Below are 15,961 nucleotides of genomic sequence, written 5' to 3'. Positions count from 1 at the left end.
GAATGCGCCATTTCCCTACTTCTTTTTCCCTTAAATATTAGTAGGTTATTGATACGATCGGACAAACACATTGTATGAAATAAGCGTACATAAATCTCGGAAAGTTCGTGCCATAAATCATTTTGAATAAGAATTTCAAATGTCACTTACACTCGTGTTCAGTATGTATTGAAAGCGTGGGAAATGTAAAATATGGTTACGACATCGATGACAACGCTTGTTGGACTATAAAGGAAGCTGTGGCTTAATCTGTCCAATAAATGTTCCTATAAATGAATATTGAATATATCTTCCCAATTCCTACTTAATACTGCGTAGGACGTGGGGAAAAAATAGTCTCCAAGTATCATTAAAATTCAGCGTAAATATTTTTGTCGCTACAAGACGAATTTGGAGTCCCAAATTACGTTAAGTATTACCTTGATGTGACACAATTATCAGCCTTTAATAGACTTAACTGAATTTTAGACCGTTCTTGAAAGTATGTAAGGCTGCTAATTCGGCCAGGACGGTGGACTATGGCCTAAGTCACTGTGAGAGGAGACCCGTGCTCAGCAGTGACATTAATGGGCTAACGATGACGACGACTTTTGTAATGGTGGAATATAATAATATAATTAAATTTTCATCTCTACTACTACATTCTGACAATTTTCATTTCCAACACAAGAGAATCTCTGACGATATTAGTGCAGAATGTAAAATATCGGAGTGTAATGTTTTAGAAAACATACGGCATATAAATAAAAATTCAAATATATCTTTTTAACACGCTTTTATTAACTTGGGTACTATGTATGTATGTATGTATATATGTAGGTATGTATGTAAGTAAGTAACAAGTAACGGAATCTTTGAACCCGATTTCTATCCACTTTGAACGTTCAGTTTAATTCAAAATTTTGAAGAATTATCAAAAACCGATGACAATACACGATTTTAACAATTTTGTACCATTGTCCTTGTTAATATCCTCAGGATTAACGAGTTTCGAGCTCGAGGCCAGATTTAAGCGCCTTAGAGAAAGTTTATCACAAGTTACTAGATTGCAAATAATTGTTGCTTTGTATTCGTTTCAGTAACTGTTATAGCGTGATTTTTAGTTTAGAAAATAATAATGTTATTTCCCTATAACTCCAATGTTCTGAAACATATCTATAATGCCCTCTTGTAGAATGATTTTTTAGGATTCCGTACTCAAAGGGTACTTATCAACATCCTCAGGATTAACGATTTTCGAGGCGAGATTGTTCAAGTGCCTTACAGAAAGTTCATCGCAAAGTTACTAGATTGATCTTTAGTTTTGAAAAATAATAATGTTATTTCCCTATAGCTCAAATGTACTGAAACATATCTATAATGCCATCCTGTAGAATGATTTTTAGGATTCCGTACTCAAAGGGTAAAACGAAACCCTCCGCTGTCTGTTCGTGTGTCACTGGGCTTTATCTCTTAAGCCGTAATAGATAGACACTTGATTTTTTACAAACGATGCATATTGCATCATGGTGGCCGCTATAGCAACAAATACTACAAATTAATTAAATAAATATAGTTCAAAAAACTAAAAAACACGCTTTTATGATAAAATCAACTAAAAAGTAGAAAATAATTTTCAATCTAAGAATCAATTAAGGAACAGTAAATAGTATAATTGTGAAAAAACGTGTTTTTTAGTTTTTTGAACTATATTTTTTATATACATGTAGATTTTAAAATTCATTAGGAACCCTATAACTATGGGTAACAATTGATTTACTACTTTTAAAAATAACTCATTTGTAAATTTCTAAATAGGCTGTATTTAATGTTCAAAATTAGGATGAAACCTAGTATTAGATTTCCTTTGTTCGCCCGGTTAGATGTTATAGGTGTTCGCCGTCCGTATTCATACATCATTCAAATGATTTCATTAATAGACCAGCATATTAACATGCTTCGCCATTTCCAAGTACCTGTCACTAACATTATGTTATTGGGACAAATTATAACAATAATTCTGTCATTATCATTGACATTACCATTGTCTTATATTGTCCATTAACCTAATTACAGGCTTAATGAATAGGCTTGACCGCCATCTATAATAAACTACCTTGGTTGCATATTTAAACAAAGACCGATAGATAATATCGTTTAAATAGATTTAAAAATAAAAAAAATATATGTCTCTTCTATTTCTGCTACTTTAACAGACTTGATTGTTGCTGTGTTCTGGCTTGAAGGGGGAAATAATACACTAGAACTTGCAACAAACATTACTAGTCTTCAAGAGTAGTAATGCATCTGTTACCGACCTTACCGACCTGCCGCTAGGGCTCTCTCATATATCACTCATATATCTCTCATATCTCAAGTATATTATAAGTTTATTCAGGAGTTAGTTTATTAGAAAATTCGAAACACATATTTGACTTTGTTGCAGTGGAGATGCACACAGAAACCTGAAGGGTCGTCAAGCGATTATGAGCTCTATCACGAACCACATAAGAGGTGCTATCTACAGGTGCGTAATAAATACATAGTTTATCTTTTCTTAAATAAAGGAGTAGCAGACGTACATGCAATCTATCTGATGGTAAGGCCACGGGTGGCTACTGCCGCCCGTAGACATTCGCAATTAACCCAAGACAATATTAATTTCTTACCTGAGTTTGACCACACATACACTGCTACACCTGAGGGCTAAGCTGGAATGGCTTGAAAAGTGTGTCTTGCTACCTACCCATCAAACCAGAACACATCAGCAATTAACAATGCTATTATTAGGTACATATAGGTGTGGCTATGATGTGTAGTGTAGTGTGAAATAGGGCAGACACACTAAAAAAGCAGCGCAGAAACTCATGTCATGCAACGCGGCGCGTATTCCGGCGTTTGCTCGAAATATAGTCACGGTAGCAGCACCGTTTCCAACGCTCAATTCTATTGTGTTTCAGACCTTATGACAGTGTTAGGGCGAGCGCTAAAACTGGCCCTGTACCCTTACCATAAGTTTTTACGTTTTGACAAATGTTACTGTTTTGTTCTTTTTTTACGTATTTGCTCATACAAAATTCCAATCAGCGCCCCTAGCGGATTGTATCAAAACTATAGTCAGTAACGTAACATTAAATGTCTAAATTGACAAAATGGCGCTTTATGTTTTGTCTCTCTTTTTTGCGAACATATGAGGCAGACAAAACGACTTGAGCACTTACTTATTGCTACCTTTACTCAGTCTACTGAAACAAACGGAACAGAATAATGGATTGAGTAAACGTAACGAAAAATTGTGGGATGTTGTTTCTATGTCTTTAAGTGAAATAGCGTTGGACCTGTAACGTTTAAGATTTCTCTCAGTCATTTTATTCACTTATCTATGGACTGCAGTAACTCAAACGACCAGTCATTATCAGTTTAATGCGGCTGTAACATAATAAATTAATTTCAATATCTGCATGAAATTGATACGTATTGATACAACATTTTCAGATGTAGCGTATCAAGTATCAAAAGCTTTCATAGCATAATGCGTATCAGGGAAATAAGTGAAAGTTTTTCTATTTCATAAATTTGTATGGCATTTATTATATTATTTTTTACCATTTCTGCCTTGTTCGGCAGAATACCGTATAATACATAATTATATAGTTTTTAGTGTTCAATGTAGCGCAGTTTTCAGTTTTGTATGGTGGTAGAGCCAATAAGGTGTAAGAGGTACGTATGCCCAACTTCCGTACGAGGCGAGCATTTTAGTCCTCAGGAGTGGACCGGTGATCGACTCTAGATAGATATATATGGAACTCATTACAGGTCTCCATAAGTAGCAGTCACCCCTTACCATCAGGCGGCCCCAAATTGCCAATATTCAAATTAGTGAAATGTGCGATACATCATATATAAGTTTATTTAGAAATAATATGGTATTACCTGCAGCATGATATTATATACAGAATCGCGTATAACCTGATAATTAATCGTTACGGATATCTAGTCTTCGGTGGCCCTATAGGCGGTTTGAAAACATCCGACATGGGTTGGACGCTAATTAGTGACGGGTATAAATTGAGCTGTCTATCCGCTCGCAATTCCGTTTTAAATATTTAAACTGTGAACTAAACTGCTGATCACGAATGTTTATTAAGTTAAAATCGGTAGCACATATTAAATAGTAAGATTCGTCATTTGCTTTTGGTGCAAAGGATTTTTTAAAACAACAAGAAGTTTACCAAAATGTTATTTTCATAGTTTGTTTCTTTTTTAGTAGCGATTATACATAAAAGGTCACTATTTCTATTATTGATGTACATAAATAAATATTTCGTTAGAATTTATAGCATACTAGTGGTGCCCGCGGCTTCGCCCGCATTTTAAAGATATAATATGCTTTAAGATATGATATGATAAGAGATATGATATAAGATCAAATGCATAGTTTCCGATTTTATAAAATGTATATAGACAAATATTCATTTTTATATAAATAGATAGATGCTCGACTAACATGGATAAGTAAAGTAACTGTAGGTAAATTATGAAAAAATCGCATTTCGATCTTCTGGGTTGAAAGATCGATTCACAGAATCTCGAACCATTACTGGAGATCGATTAAAATAATCGATTTTTTGGTTCAAAAGATCGATTCTCCGATTAATCGATCTCAGATCGCCATCGGTAGTTCCCCAAACGACTCTGCGTTTGAACGCCAGACCGAGCAGCCCCGCCTGCTCGCGCTCTAGTGTTTCCTAACCCAGAATTTTCTCTGGCCTTTCGGCCGGTTCTCGCCTACTCGATATTATCGATAGCGGTCCGTGCTTTGTTTATTGCCAATTTATTGGGAATAAACAAAACTCACGTCCCGACGCGTTTGAGTTGGTGGATACCTAACGGTGCCAACGAAACCAGCTAGCGTTGACCCGGTGCGCTTCTCAGACCTCTCGGCCTGAGAGAAACCGGCAGACCCGATCCCACTGCACTTGGGCTATCCCAAGGGTGACGGTAGCAGTTACTTTCCCTTAGGGGTAATTGCATTTCCCTCCCCCTCCCCGTTAGCTCCCTGCCTCGGCAGGGAGGCATCCCAGGTTACCATGGCCTACATGGTAACAGATAGGTTTTTCGAGGCTCTGTCCTCCCTCTTGAGCAAGGAGCTCAATCGCCCATTTGACTCAGTCAAACTCCGCTCCCTCTGCGAGCCCTTGAAATCCGTAACGGATCCCCTGTCCGTTACTGATTCACCCGCATCCCCTGATGCCACCCCGAGACACGAGATGGACTTCGATGCCATCTCGCTCAAACGCCCCGCCTCCTCCGACGAATCGTCGGAGCACACCCTCATCACCGCCCCCTCCTCCGACGACGACCAGGGTTTCACCCCTGTCAAGTCGAGGAAGACCAAGAAACGACCGGTGAAACGCGTCGCTAAGGCGACAAGTGAAACCTCTTCCGAGGCCTCTTTCGAAGCCACCCCAGCCCCAGCGGCCCCCGCTCTGGCCCCCGTGCCAAAAGCCTCCACTCTGGCCCCCGTGCCAAAAACCTCCACCGAGCCCCAGAGCTCAACCCCCGCGGCTAAGCCCGCCAAGCCAGCCACGCGCTGCGAACCGGCACTTGCCAAGTGCAAACCGCCCCCACACATTTTCTTCAGAGATAAGTCGAAATGGTCCGACTTCTCTAAAACCCTAGTGGAAAAACAGATCCACTACACCAAGGCACGTAACCTTCGCGACTCTATTCGCGTTTCATGCCCCACCACCGAGGACTTCAGGAGCCTCATTAGGCTCCTAACTCACCTTCAACTCCCGTACCACACGTACGCTTTAGAAGAGGACCGCAAAATTAAAGCGGTCCTTAGGGGTCTCCCCTACGAGCTTCCCACCGACGAAATCCAAACGGATCTAGTCAACCAAGGGTTCCCCGTGGAAGGTGTACACAAGTTGTACAACCGCAACGGGGTCAAATACCCTCTAGCCCTGGCCATTCTAGCCAAGACCCCGTCCTCCAAGGACATTTTCAAGGAGAAGGAGCTCACAATCTGTGGCCTTTCTGAGATCAAGGTGGAACCACCGAACAAGCGTGGCTACCCTGCCCAGTGCCACCGCTGCCAGCTTTACGGCCATGCAGCGGCGAACTGCACTGCCCCCCCAAGGTGCGTCAAGTGCCTAGAACCCCACGCCACACGTGAGTGCAAGAGAACTCGTGAAGACGAGTCCCCTCCTGCCTGCGTGCTATGCACCACTTCAGGGCACCCGGCTAACTACCGTGGCTGCCCTAAAGCCCCCCGTCCCGCTCAAAAGAAGGTTGCTAAAAAGCAGCCCTCGAAAGCAGGCCCACCTCCGGTCAATTCGACCAATTTCCCGCGGCTAGGGGCCTCCAAAACCCCAACCGCTCCCATGAGTTGGAGGAAAGTCGCTCCCGCGACCGCCCCACCAACCCCGGCAAATAAGGCCGCTCCCACTCCCCGTCCCACCCAAGACGCATCGGTAAGGGAACATATCATGTTCCTTAAGGACTGCGTTAAGGGCGTGAACCTCGACGAGATCATACTCGTCTCGCAAAAGATGCGTAACGCCAGCCAGGCGGAGCGCATCGCAATCTACTCTGAACACCTAGCGTTGTTCAAGTCCATTCAATGAGTAACGTTCATACTCAACCCCTTCATCCCGGTCGTCAAAAACCTAAAGGCGTCTCGCTTATCTCCTTCAATGCACGAGGTCTTAAGCCTTGCATTCCCGAACTCAAAGAGTTCGTCCGCAATAGGGATATCGACCTGCTGCTTGTTCAGGAAACTTTCCTCAAGCCCTCCCTTAAAGGCGTAAGTCTCCCCTCTTACGCGCTTGTACGTAATGACAGAGCCGACGACCGTCGTGGCGGAGGCACTGCCATCTACTACAAGAGATCCTTCCATTGCACCCCTCTGGAAACACCCAAGCTCACCAATATGGAAGCCACCATATGCAAATTAGGCATGACAGGACACCCGTCCCTGATCATAGCCTCAATTTACCTCCCCGCCAATAAAGCCCCTCTCCAAAGCGACTTGGAGGCCCTCCTCTCGCTCGGAGACTCTGTCGTACTATTTGGAGATTTCAATTGCAAACATACCGTTTGGAACAGTCGTCTGACTAACACCAACGGTAAGAAACTCTTAACCATTTCCCGCGCACTGGACTTTGATATCTTCTCTCCAACAGCGCCAACCCACTACCCCGATCGGGAAGACCAAGAACCCGACGTGCTGGATTTCGCCCTCCTTAAAGGCGTCGCGCTCAATACAAGAGCGATCGAAACACTGGACGATCTGGGCTCAGACCATCGTCCAGTCTCTCTACAGTTAGGTCCCTATGATCCAACCCCCCATACCTCCTCGAAAACCTTCACTAATTGGGAAGGGTACGAGAAATCTCTCATCTCGGCCATAGAGGCCCCCGATTCACCGTATACTATTCCCCCAGACTACCTTGTTAGCTCGGAGAAAATAGACAGTACGGTGAACTCACTCACCCAGCTAGTTCAGACTTCGCTTCATGACAACGCGAAGGTGGTAGAGGTCCCGAACCGCAAACTACCTCGCGAGGTCAGGAAGCTAATCCAAACTAAAAACGCAGCCCTCAGATGGGCCGCCAAGTATCCCACCCCTGTCCTTAGGAGGCGCGCTAACGCCCTCCAAAGGAAAGTCAGATCCCGGCTAGCCGAAATGAGGGACTCCAACTGGAACTCTCTCATGGAGGATATCCAACCTTCTCATAAGGCATTCTACAAAATCGCTAGACGATTTCGTACCGAAGCCTTCTCAAGCACTCCCCCTCTCACGCGTCCCGACGGCAGCATAGCCTTCGAAGACGCTGAGAAGGCCGAATGCTTCGCAGATAGCATCGCTGCGCAGTGCTCCCCCAGCACTCAACCGTGCGACCCTATCCACATTCACAAGGTGGAGGAGGAGGTCCTTAAAAAGATCTCTCTCCCTGTCACCTCTGCTCCCATTAAAATCACCACAGACGAGGTCCGGACCGTCATTCGCGGTTTGAAACCTCGTAAAGCCCCAGGTCCGGATGGTATCTCCAACCTGGCGCTCAAACACTTCCCCGAGCAGGCACTGACCCTTCTGGTCATTATCTTCAATGCCTGCCTCGATCTCAGCTTCTTTCCAACAGCCTGGAAGACAGCAACAGTTATCGGTATTCCCAAGCCTGGGAAACCGAAACATATTCCCTCCAACCACCGCCCCATTAGCCTCCTCAATGCAATGGGCAAGGTTTTCGAACGGGTGATCCTCGTTCACATAAGAGGGCACCTCTTCCCTATAGATGCTCCCCCACTCATCATTCCACACCAATTTGGCTTTCGCCTCCAGCACTCGTGCCCCCAACAAGTCCACCGCATTGTCGAGTACATCACAAGCGGGTTTTATCCAAGACGTAACAAGACACTAGCAGTCTTCTTCGACGTCGCCAAGGCTTTTGACAAAGTCTGGCATGGAGGACTGGTATACAAGCTATACCATTCTGGTCTTCCTGATCGCCTAGTCCGCATCGTGGCTTCCTACCTTCAGGACAGAACCTTCCGCTACAGGCACGAAGGTATCCTCTCTCCCCCACGCCCCGTAACAGCCGGAGTCCCTCAAGGCTCAGTGCTCGCTCCTACATTATTCATATCGTACTCCAACGATATTCCTATCCCCAAAAATGGGGTGCAGCTCTCACTCTTCGCCGATGACACCGCCCTTTACATCCAAGGGCAAAAGGAGTCATCTGTCCTCGCCAAACTCCAACGCTCGGTCAACGAGTTAGGAGATTGGTTTAGGAAATGGCGCATCGAAGTCAATGCGGAGAAAAGCTCCGCAATGCGCTTCGACCACAAACGCAGGCGCTTAAACAACCTGCCCTCCGTCAAATTACTTGGGGCCCCCATTCCATGGAGGCCCACAGTAAAATACCTAGGAGTTACCCTTGACCCGGGCCTCACCTTTAGACCCCACGTCTCTAAGGTCACCCATACCGCCCGCTCTTACATGAGCCGCCTCAACGCCATGATTGGCAGACACAGCAAGTTGTCAGCCAGGAATAAGCGAACGCTGTATAAGGTTTGCATTCGACCGGTGTTAACATACGCCTCTCCAGTCTTCGCTCACGCGAATCCCACCATCCTAGACAAACTCCAGGTCATACAAAATCTCTTTTGTCGTCGGGCACTTAATGCCCCCTGGTATGTCAGAAACGCTGACCTCCACCGCGACCTGGAGCTCGCTCCAATACAACAAGTCCTCAGACAATTCTCTGAAGCGTTCTTCAACCGCTCAGAAAACCATTCCAACCCCTTAATCAAGGGTGCAGCGGACTATGCTGCCCCTCTTCCTACCCGCTACAATTGCCGTCGGCCAAGAAATATCTTGACCGACGCTCCTAACAAACTCTCCACCGATGTGGAGAATCTTCTGGCCGCCCACAGGGGCGTACAACTCTCCATAGAGAATCGTCTTCCCGACGATTCTAATCTTATTCATGATACGTTGACACCTTCAGTGTCATCTATCCAGCGGTAGCTCTCTAGGGAGCGCCGCTAGCGCCTCTCGACCCGCAACGAGAGGTCGCTATCCGATGTCGGCTGTACGGTCCCCTTGGACGAATGCCTTAAAGGAGTTTTTAGTGGGATGGTCCTCCCTTCAGGAGGACCTTTCAGTCAGCCCCACACGACGCAGGCACCGGCCGTCGCGGCCTGTAAGTGCTTGGACGCATTTTTGCTCCTCCCTCTCCGTAGAGGGTCAGCCCTTTTTCCACCTACATCTGGGCGCCAAAAAAAAAAAAAAAAAAAAAGGTAGTTCCCGTGGGATTTCCGGTATAAAAACTATCCTATGTCCTTTCTCGGGTCCCAGACTATCTTTGTACAAATTTTTTTTAACAAAAAATACAACCGACTTCTATGTCACTACAAAGTAAAAAATAATTGAAATAAATGTTGGTTTAGTACATATTTCTGAAGTCGGCGCTCAATATATTTCGTAGGATAACGATGTAAACAGCGTGTCTAATATGAGCGCCGACTTCAGAAATATGTACTAAACCAACATTTATTTCAATTATTTTTTACTTTGTAGTGACATAGAAGTCGGTTGTATTTCTTGTTAAACATTTTTTTTGACCCTTTTTAGTGATGATATACTAACATTTATATTAATACAATATAAAATTGTATAAACGTGATCATGAATGAAGGTAAGGTCTGAGTTTACATTGATTGGAACCGCCCACTCGCAGGGCGCTGCCGCGCCCTGCTCGCTTAGTTTTATATTGTCTTATATGTTCCAACCTAACCTAACTAAATAGTCAATGATGTACTGGCTTTGCAATTTCATAAGAACCTACACCAAATATCTTCAAACACAACTCAATTATTCCCATCGGTTGAGTTACATATTTTGTCTCCGAGCCACATTATCAGACCCTTAAATAGTCAATAATGAACTGGCTTTGCAATTTCATTAGAACCTACACCAAATATCTTCAAACACAATTTAATTATTCCCATCGGTTGAGGAGTTACATATTTTGACTCCGAGCCACATTATCAGACCCTTAAATAGTCAATGATGAACTGGCTTTGCAATTTCATTAGAACCTAAACCAAATATCTTCATACACAACTAATTTATTCCCATCGGTTGAGGAGTTACATATTTTGTCTCCGAGCCACATTATCAGTCCCTTAAATAGTCAATGATGAACTGGCTTTGTAATTTCATTAGAACCTACATCAAATATCTTCAAACACAACTCAATTATTCCCATCGGTTGAGGAGTTACATATTTTGTCTCCGAGCCACATTATCAAACCCTTAAATAGTCAATGATAAACTGGTTTTGCAATTTCATTAGAACCTACACCAAAAATCTTCAAACAAAACTCAATTATACCCATCGGTTGAGGAGTTACATATTTTGTCTCCAGAACCCACTCTGATTCTCATCATATTTAAATGGGACCAACTTGTAGCAATTAAACACACACGAAATTAAAGGCATTAAAATAGGTTCATAAACGGCGAAGTTATGGCTGTTATATTTACATGGGTGGAAGAGTGATCCATCGATGGGTTCTGGAGAAAATGAGGGATTTTCTCCAGAACCCATCGATGGATCCTAACCATATTTAAATGGGACCAACTTCCAGCTCGTCTCTATAAAATAAAAAAAGAATTATTAAAATCGGTCCACTAACGGCGGAGTAATTCGTGTACATACATAAAAAAAAGATACCGGCCGAATTGATAACCACCTCCTTTTTGAAGTCGGTTAAAGATTCCATTCAAATCGGTTCAGTGGTTTAGCCGTGAAAAAGAGACAGACAGAGTTACTTCCACATATATCAAGGATTAGTAAGGAAGTAAGGATTTGCTGACGGATACATAATTTCAGTGCTTATTTGATCCTAAAAACCTTTTTTTTCGCTATCCTCGAAAAAAGATCGAAGATAGAATCGATTCTTAGGGCCTCGATTTTTTTGTGAATCGATTTATTGCACTTCGATTCGAATCGATTTAAAAATCAATATTTTTCGGAAAGAATCGCCACCCCTAATATAATCCCAATAAATCTATATGCACAAATATAATGTTGGAACCGTCTCCGATTGCAAGAATTGATATTTTTAAACTCATGGTTATTTAGAGTATGCCAAAAGACCCACAAACGTTGGGAGGATCCATTACTGGAGACCGATTAAAAAATCGACATTTTTGGTCAAAAAGATCGATTTTCTGATTAATAGATCTAAGATCGCTATCTGGGATAAAAACTATCCTATATCCATTCTAGGGTCTCAGACTATCTTTGTACAGAATTTCATTAAAATCGGTTCAGTGGTTTAGGCGTGAAGAAAAGACAACCAGACAGACAGACAGACAGACAGAGTTACTTTCGGATTTATAATATTAAGTAAGGATTTCATTAGAGTAGTTATCCTACTATCTTGAATTTTGTGTAGTCCGGACACCTATCTTACTTTACGTGACATTGACAATTAACCTCTGTTGCACACTTAATTATATTCGCTTCTTCCACTACAAATTATTGTGTTAAAAACAATCTTGAGGTGCTTCTCAGTTGCAAATAAGTTTTAATGTTTCATCATTCCTTTAATAAGTAACACGAGCATACTACACCGTCGTGTTTTTGATTTCTATGTAACGAAACATGGCATTATTATCATAAACGAGGTAAATTGATTCACATTTCTTCAAGAAAACTTTCGAAGTAAATATCTGATTAAATATGCCCTTTGTTATAACAGTAAAATAATACTTTTTATGCAAAATATTTCGCGTTTTTTAAAGAAGTTCGGAATGAAGGTCAAGGGAGCTGGGATTTACGATAATATCTTTTATAGTTCATTTGGCTCCATTTTAGCCGCTCTTCCCCTTTTTTCGTGTAATAACCGCTGCCTTTCGTAATCTCAACACCTTTAAAAGTAAATTGGATTGAAAAATGATGCGATCGCCTTTCAGTTTGGTAAAATTCACACTTCTCACTAAGTACTCATAGTAGATTTAAGTATTTTTTAAGGCAGACAGAAATCTGTAGACTGTAATGCTCCTCCTACCGTGTGCAAAGGGCATTGATGTGAGTGGTAGGTCGTTGTAAGTACCGGAAGACGTTAAGTGAGACAGCGTGTTTCCGGCGGGATGTAGTCTAGACGGGTTATGTACTGAGGTTACTGGAGCGTTCCTCCGGAGATTCTTCTCTAGTAACATCAAACAGCGTTTTTATAGTTCGGAAGTTCTATATGTACAATTACAAATACAATTTTATAGAATGGAAATAATAAAAAAGTATGCGGCCCTCCGTCATGCCTAACATTTGACGCTCCGTGCAGGATTTTCATCAATCAGGTTTCTACATTTATACTCCTAAATTTACACTGGAAAGTAGAAATTATTTCATAATTTGATTTTATAGTGAAAGGTATTATCGCGAGGAAATCTACAGCTACACCTCCCGAGATTTAAAAAAAGTTTTTAAATGTGTGTAACCTCTACCATCACACACTTCGTCAGCAGCTGAAAGGAGACGCGTGTCCAGCAGTGGAATAATATGACTTGACAACGAGTTTTCTAAATAAGTCATTCTTTTCAGATGAACGCAATGCGCTACAACGGCTACGCGCACGGCGTGCCGCTCGCTCGTCACGACACGCGCGCCACCACACAACTGAGTCACGTGACACGCTCGTCACGACGCACTGCGCCCGCGCACGCCCTCTCCGTCGAGATGCTCCAACGACACGGACATATTGATTTTAAACGCTGATTACCTAATTCTATAATTATGATGGCGAATGGATGTAAATATTATAAAGGCATATTCAGTTTTGTAGATATAGTTATTGTAAAGGACCAACGCTCATGAGCGTCAGAGCTCGTAAGCAAGATTATTATGGCAAGGATGGCCGTCAAATTCGCGTCAATAGAAAGTTCACGTCAGGTGAAAGTTCTATTTCATGTATATACATTTTAAAAAAGTGTACAGTGTTTAAAGCTTAATTCCCATAATGAAAGGATGGTGTTTAAACCTCAGAAAGGAATAATATGCAGCTTGTTGAGGTAAGCTCGTGAGCTTAGTTCTTAGCTACCTCACGCTATTAAAATCTATGTTTATTTGTTAGAAACATATGTTTTTTTGCATTTATTGAAGTAAGCTTTCCGGTCTTTCCTTATTTGCGCTGTTCAGGACAGTGTGCGAAGCTCAGAAATAAGTAATCATGAGCCGTTTCGAGGATAACTCATGGTCTTTACTAATTAGCTTCATTTATTTCAATGTTTAAACGAGAACTTCGAAACGAGTGGTTTGCACCTGTATTGAAGTTAGCTCACGATATTTTCTTCGGGATTTATAGCTCAGAAATTAATGTTTCCGATTGCCCTGATCCCACTCAAGTCCTTTCAAAGACCTTCCTACGCATTGGTTTTATTGATACGTAAAATAAGAGTATCTCTTTGAAGTATTTTTACACAATTCGTACGCATTGAGACAGGGTAATTAAGTGACAAAATACAGAAGAAAATAATTGTATGTATAGCTAGGGTAGAGTGAGCCCTATGTAGAAAATTAGGAAATTTATCTTAAGTAATATTATTTTACTACTATGTAACTGTATAAATATAAATTATATGTATTCAAACACAGTAGTGAACGTGTAAATAAATAGATGACGGTTCGACTCCCGGGCAGTTTGCCTAAGAAACTATTCGTGCTTAGAATCTTAGTTATTAATAAAATATATTGACTAAGCTAAACCTTCGCGTGTATAGGTAAGATATTATGTATGATTTAGAAAAATGTTGACTTCATCAGAGGGACTTTTAATTTAATTTACTTTTATGTACTTACTTTATTTACGGAATTCCTTTAATTACTTTCGTGTAAATATTGAAAGTAATATAATGCATTTTGTATCGTAATGTAAATGTGATAACTAAATGTTGTAAAGAAATAAATATTTGTTTTTTTACTATTTCTTGTTTTATTTGAGGTTCTCAATGTTACCATAACACCAAATAATATAACATCAAAGCTGTGGATGCAAAGACGATTGTTTGTACTTGTATAATGTATATTTGTATCTAGTCTGAAATATAGACGTCCAAATATGCGTCTCAACGCTTTTAAATGAATATGCATTTATGAATATTTACATTTAACCTTGAAATGTATATTTACATTTAAATTTAAATGAAGGTAAATGCATATAAATAAAAACAATGAATGATATACGACACGACAATATTTATTTCGCAATATAAATTGGAGACTACTCGACTGATGTTGTAAATTTAACGAGATTTTTCGCCGGCTTTACTTAATTGGAAAGCATATTTCATTTGAAAATTCACCGCTAACTTACTTTTTATTTTATACTTTATTCAATAAATATTTGGAAATAATAATGACCGAAGACAATTTTAAACATCCTCGACAAACAAATGATAAATATAAACATGACTTAGAAAACTCAAAGCCATGGGTATCTCAGGCGCATATAAAATGATGACGAGGGGTCAGTACAGTGCTTCCGCTACATAAATGAAGTACGGCCACCAACTAAGTGCCTCCTTCCATGAGTTCCATAGTAGACCCAGTGCAAAATAAATATAAGAAAAAAATAGTAATAGTGTGTTTCAAAAATGTCATGCGATTAAAAATTTTAGTTATTTTTGTCTTTTTGTATTTTTCTGCACTAGCCTGTAAAACCATAAGTAAATAACCGATTTCTTTTTAGAGACTCATAGAGAGTCACGAGACTTGGCTTACTTTTGCCATTTTCTATGATAGTTTTATTCTCTCCCCAGTGTAGGATTTATAATAATAACGTGAAATGAAAGGAAAACCTTCAGACATTTGTACTCGTACTCGTATTTCGTCGCAACCTATGATTTTGTGAAATTAAACTCTCTTATGATCGTTATTGTGACTTAAATTTGATGATATTGTAATAAAAAAAAACAGTTTTGATAAGAACATTATCAAAATAAGCAATTATTGTATGTGTATAAGCTACAAAATTACATAAGAAACGTAACTTACTAAATAAAATTAAACCACAAAATTAGTTATTTATTGGAAACTATTATTATACTCTCTATGCTGCACGAACATAAGCTAAGGAGAATAACAAAGTTTAGATTTGAAAAAAAAACCACTTCGAAATTATTTGTAATACATATGCACTCTATCCTAAACATAACTGTAAGTGAACCAGATATTTACACACTAATTACTAGTTAGTAGATTCCATACCTACTGTTATAATATAACATAGAATTAATCTCCGGGAAGATATGGGGAGAGCAAGTTGTCAGAAGAAACGACACCGAAGATATTAATCGTCTTCTTACGACGTTCCCGATCCCTGATTTCGACAAAAGCCACAAAAGTATTTGCGCTGAGTTTAACTTACGGCGTAGTAGGATTAGATTTGTGAGATATTATCTCTA

The 15,961-nt window shown here is 40.8% G+C and overlaps 1 protein-coding gene across 1 annotated transcript in view; it reads left to right on the top strand.

Annotated features, from left to right (window-relative positions):
* Window positions 1-14,362, top strand: part of NGR-A12 (neuropeptide receptor A12) — a 62,558-nt gene extending 48,196 nt beyond the window's left edge. Inside the window, exons 8-9 of the mRNA XM_073084703.1 lie at window positions 2,426-2,506; window positions 13,104-14,362. Of these exons, the coding sequence (XP_072940804.1) occupies window positions 2,426-2,506; window positions 13,104-13,277 (255 nt within the window). The 3' untranslated portion in view covers window positions 13,278-14,362. The remainder of the gene's footprint in view (window positions 1-2,425; window positions 2,507-13,103) is intronic.
* Window positions 14,363-15,961: the final 1,599 nt, after the last annotated feature.

The sequence above is a fragment of the Epargyreus clarus genome, unplaced genomic scaffold, assembly GCF_041222505.1.
Source record: "Epargyreus clarus isolate Ecla_fem2 unplaced genomic scaffold, WU_Ecla_fem_2.2 ptg000021l, whole genome shotgun sequence".
NCBI classification, from domain to species: domain Eukaryota; kingdom Metazoa; phylum Arthropoda; class Insecta; order Lepidoptera; family Hesperiidae; genus Epargyreus; species Epargyreus clarus.
Note: the sequence above shows the minus strand (reverse complement) of the source record. Positions and strands in the feature narration are given on the sequence as shown.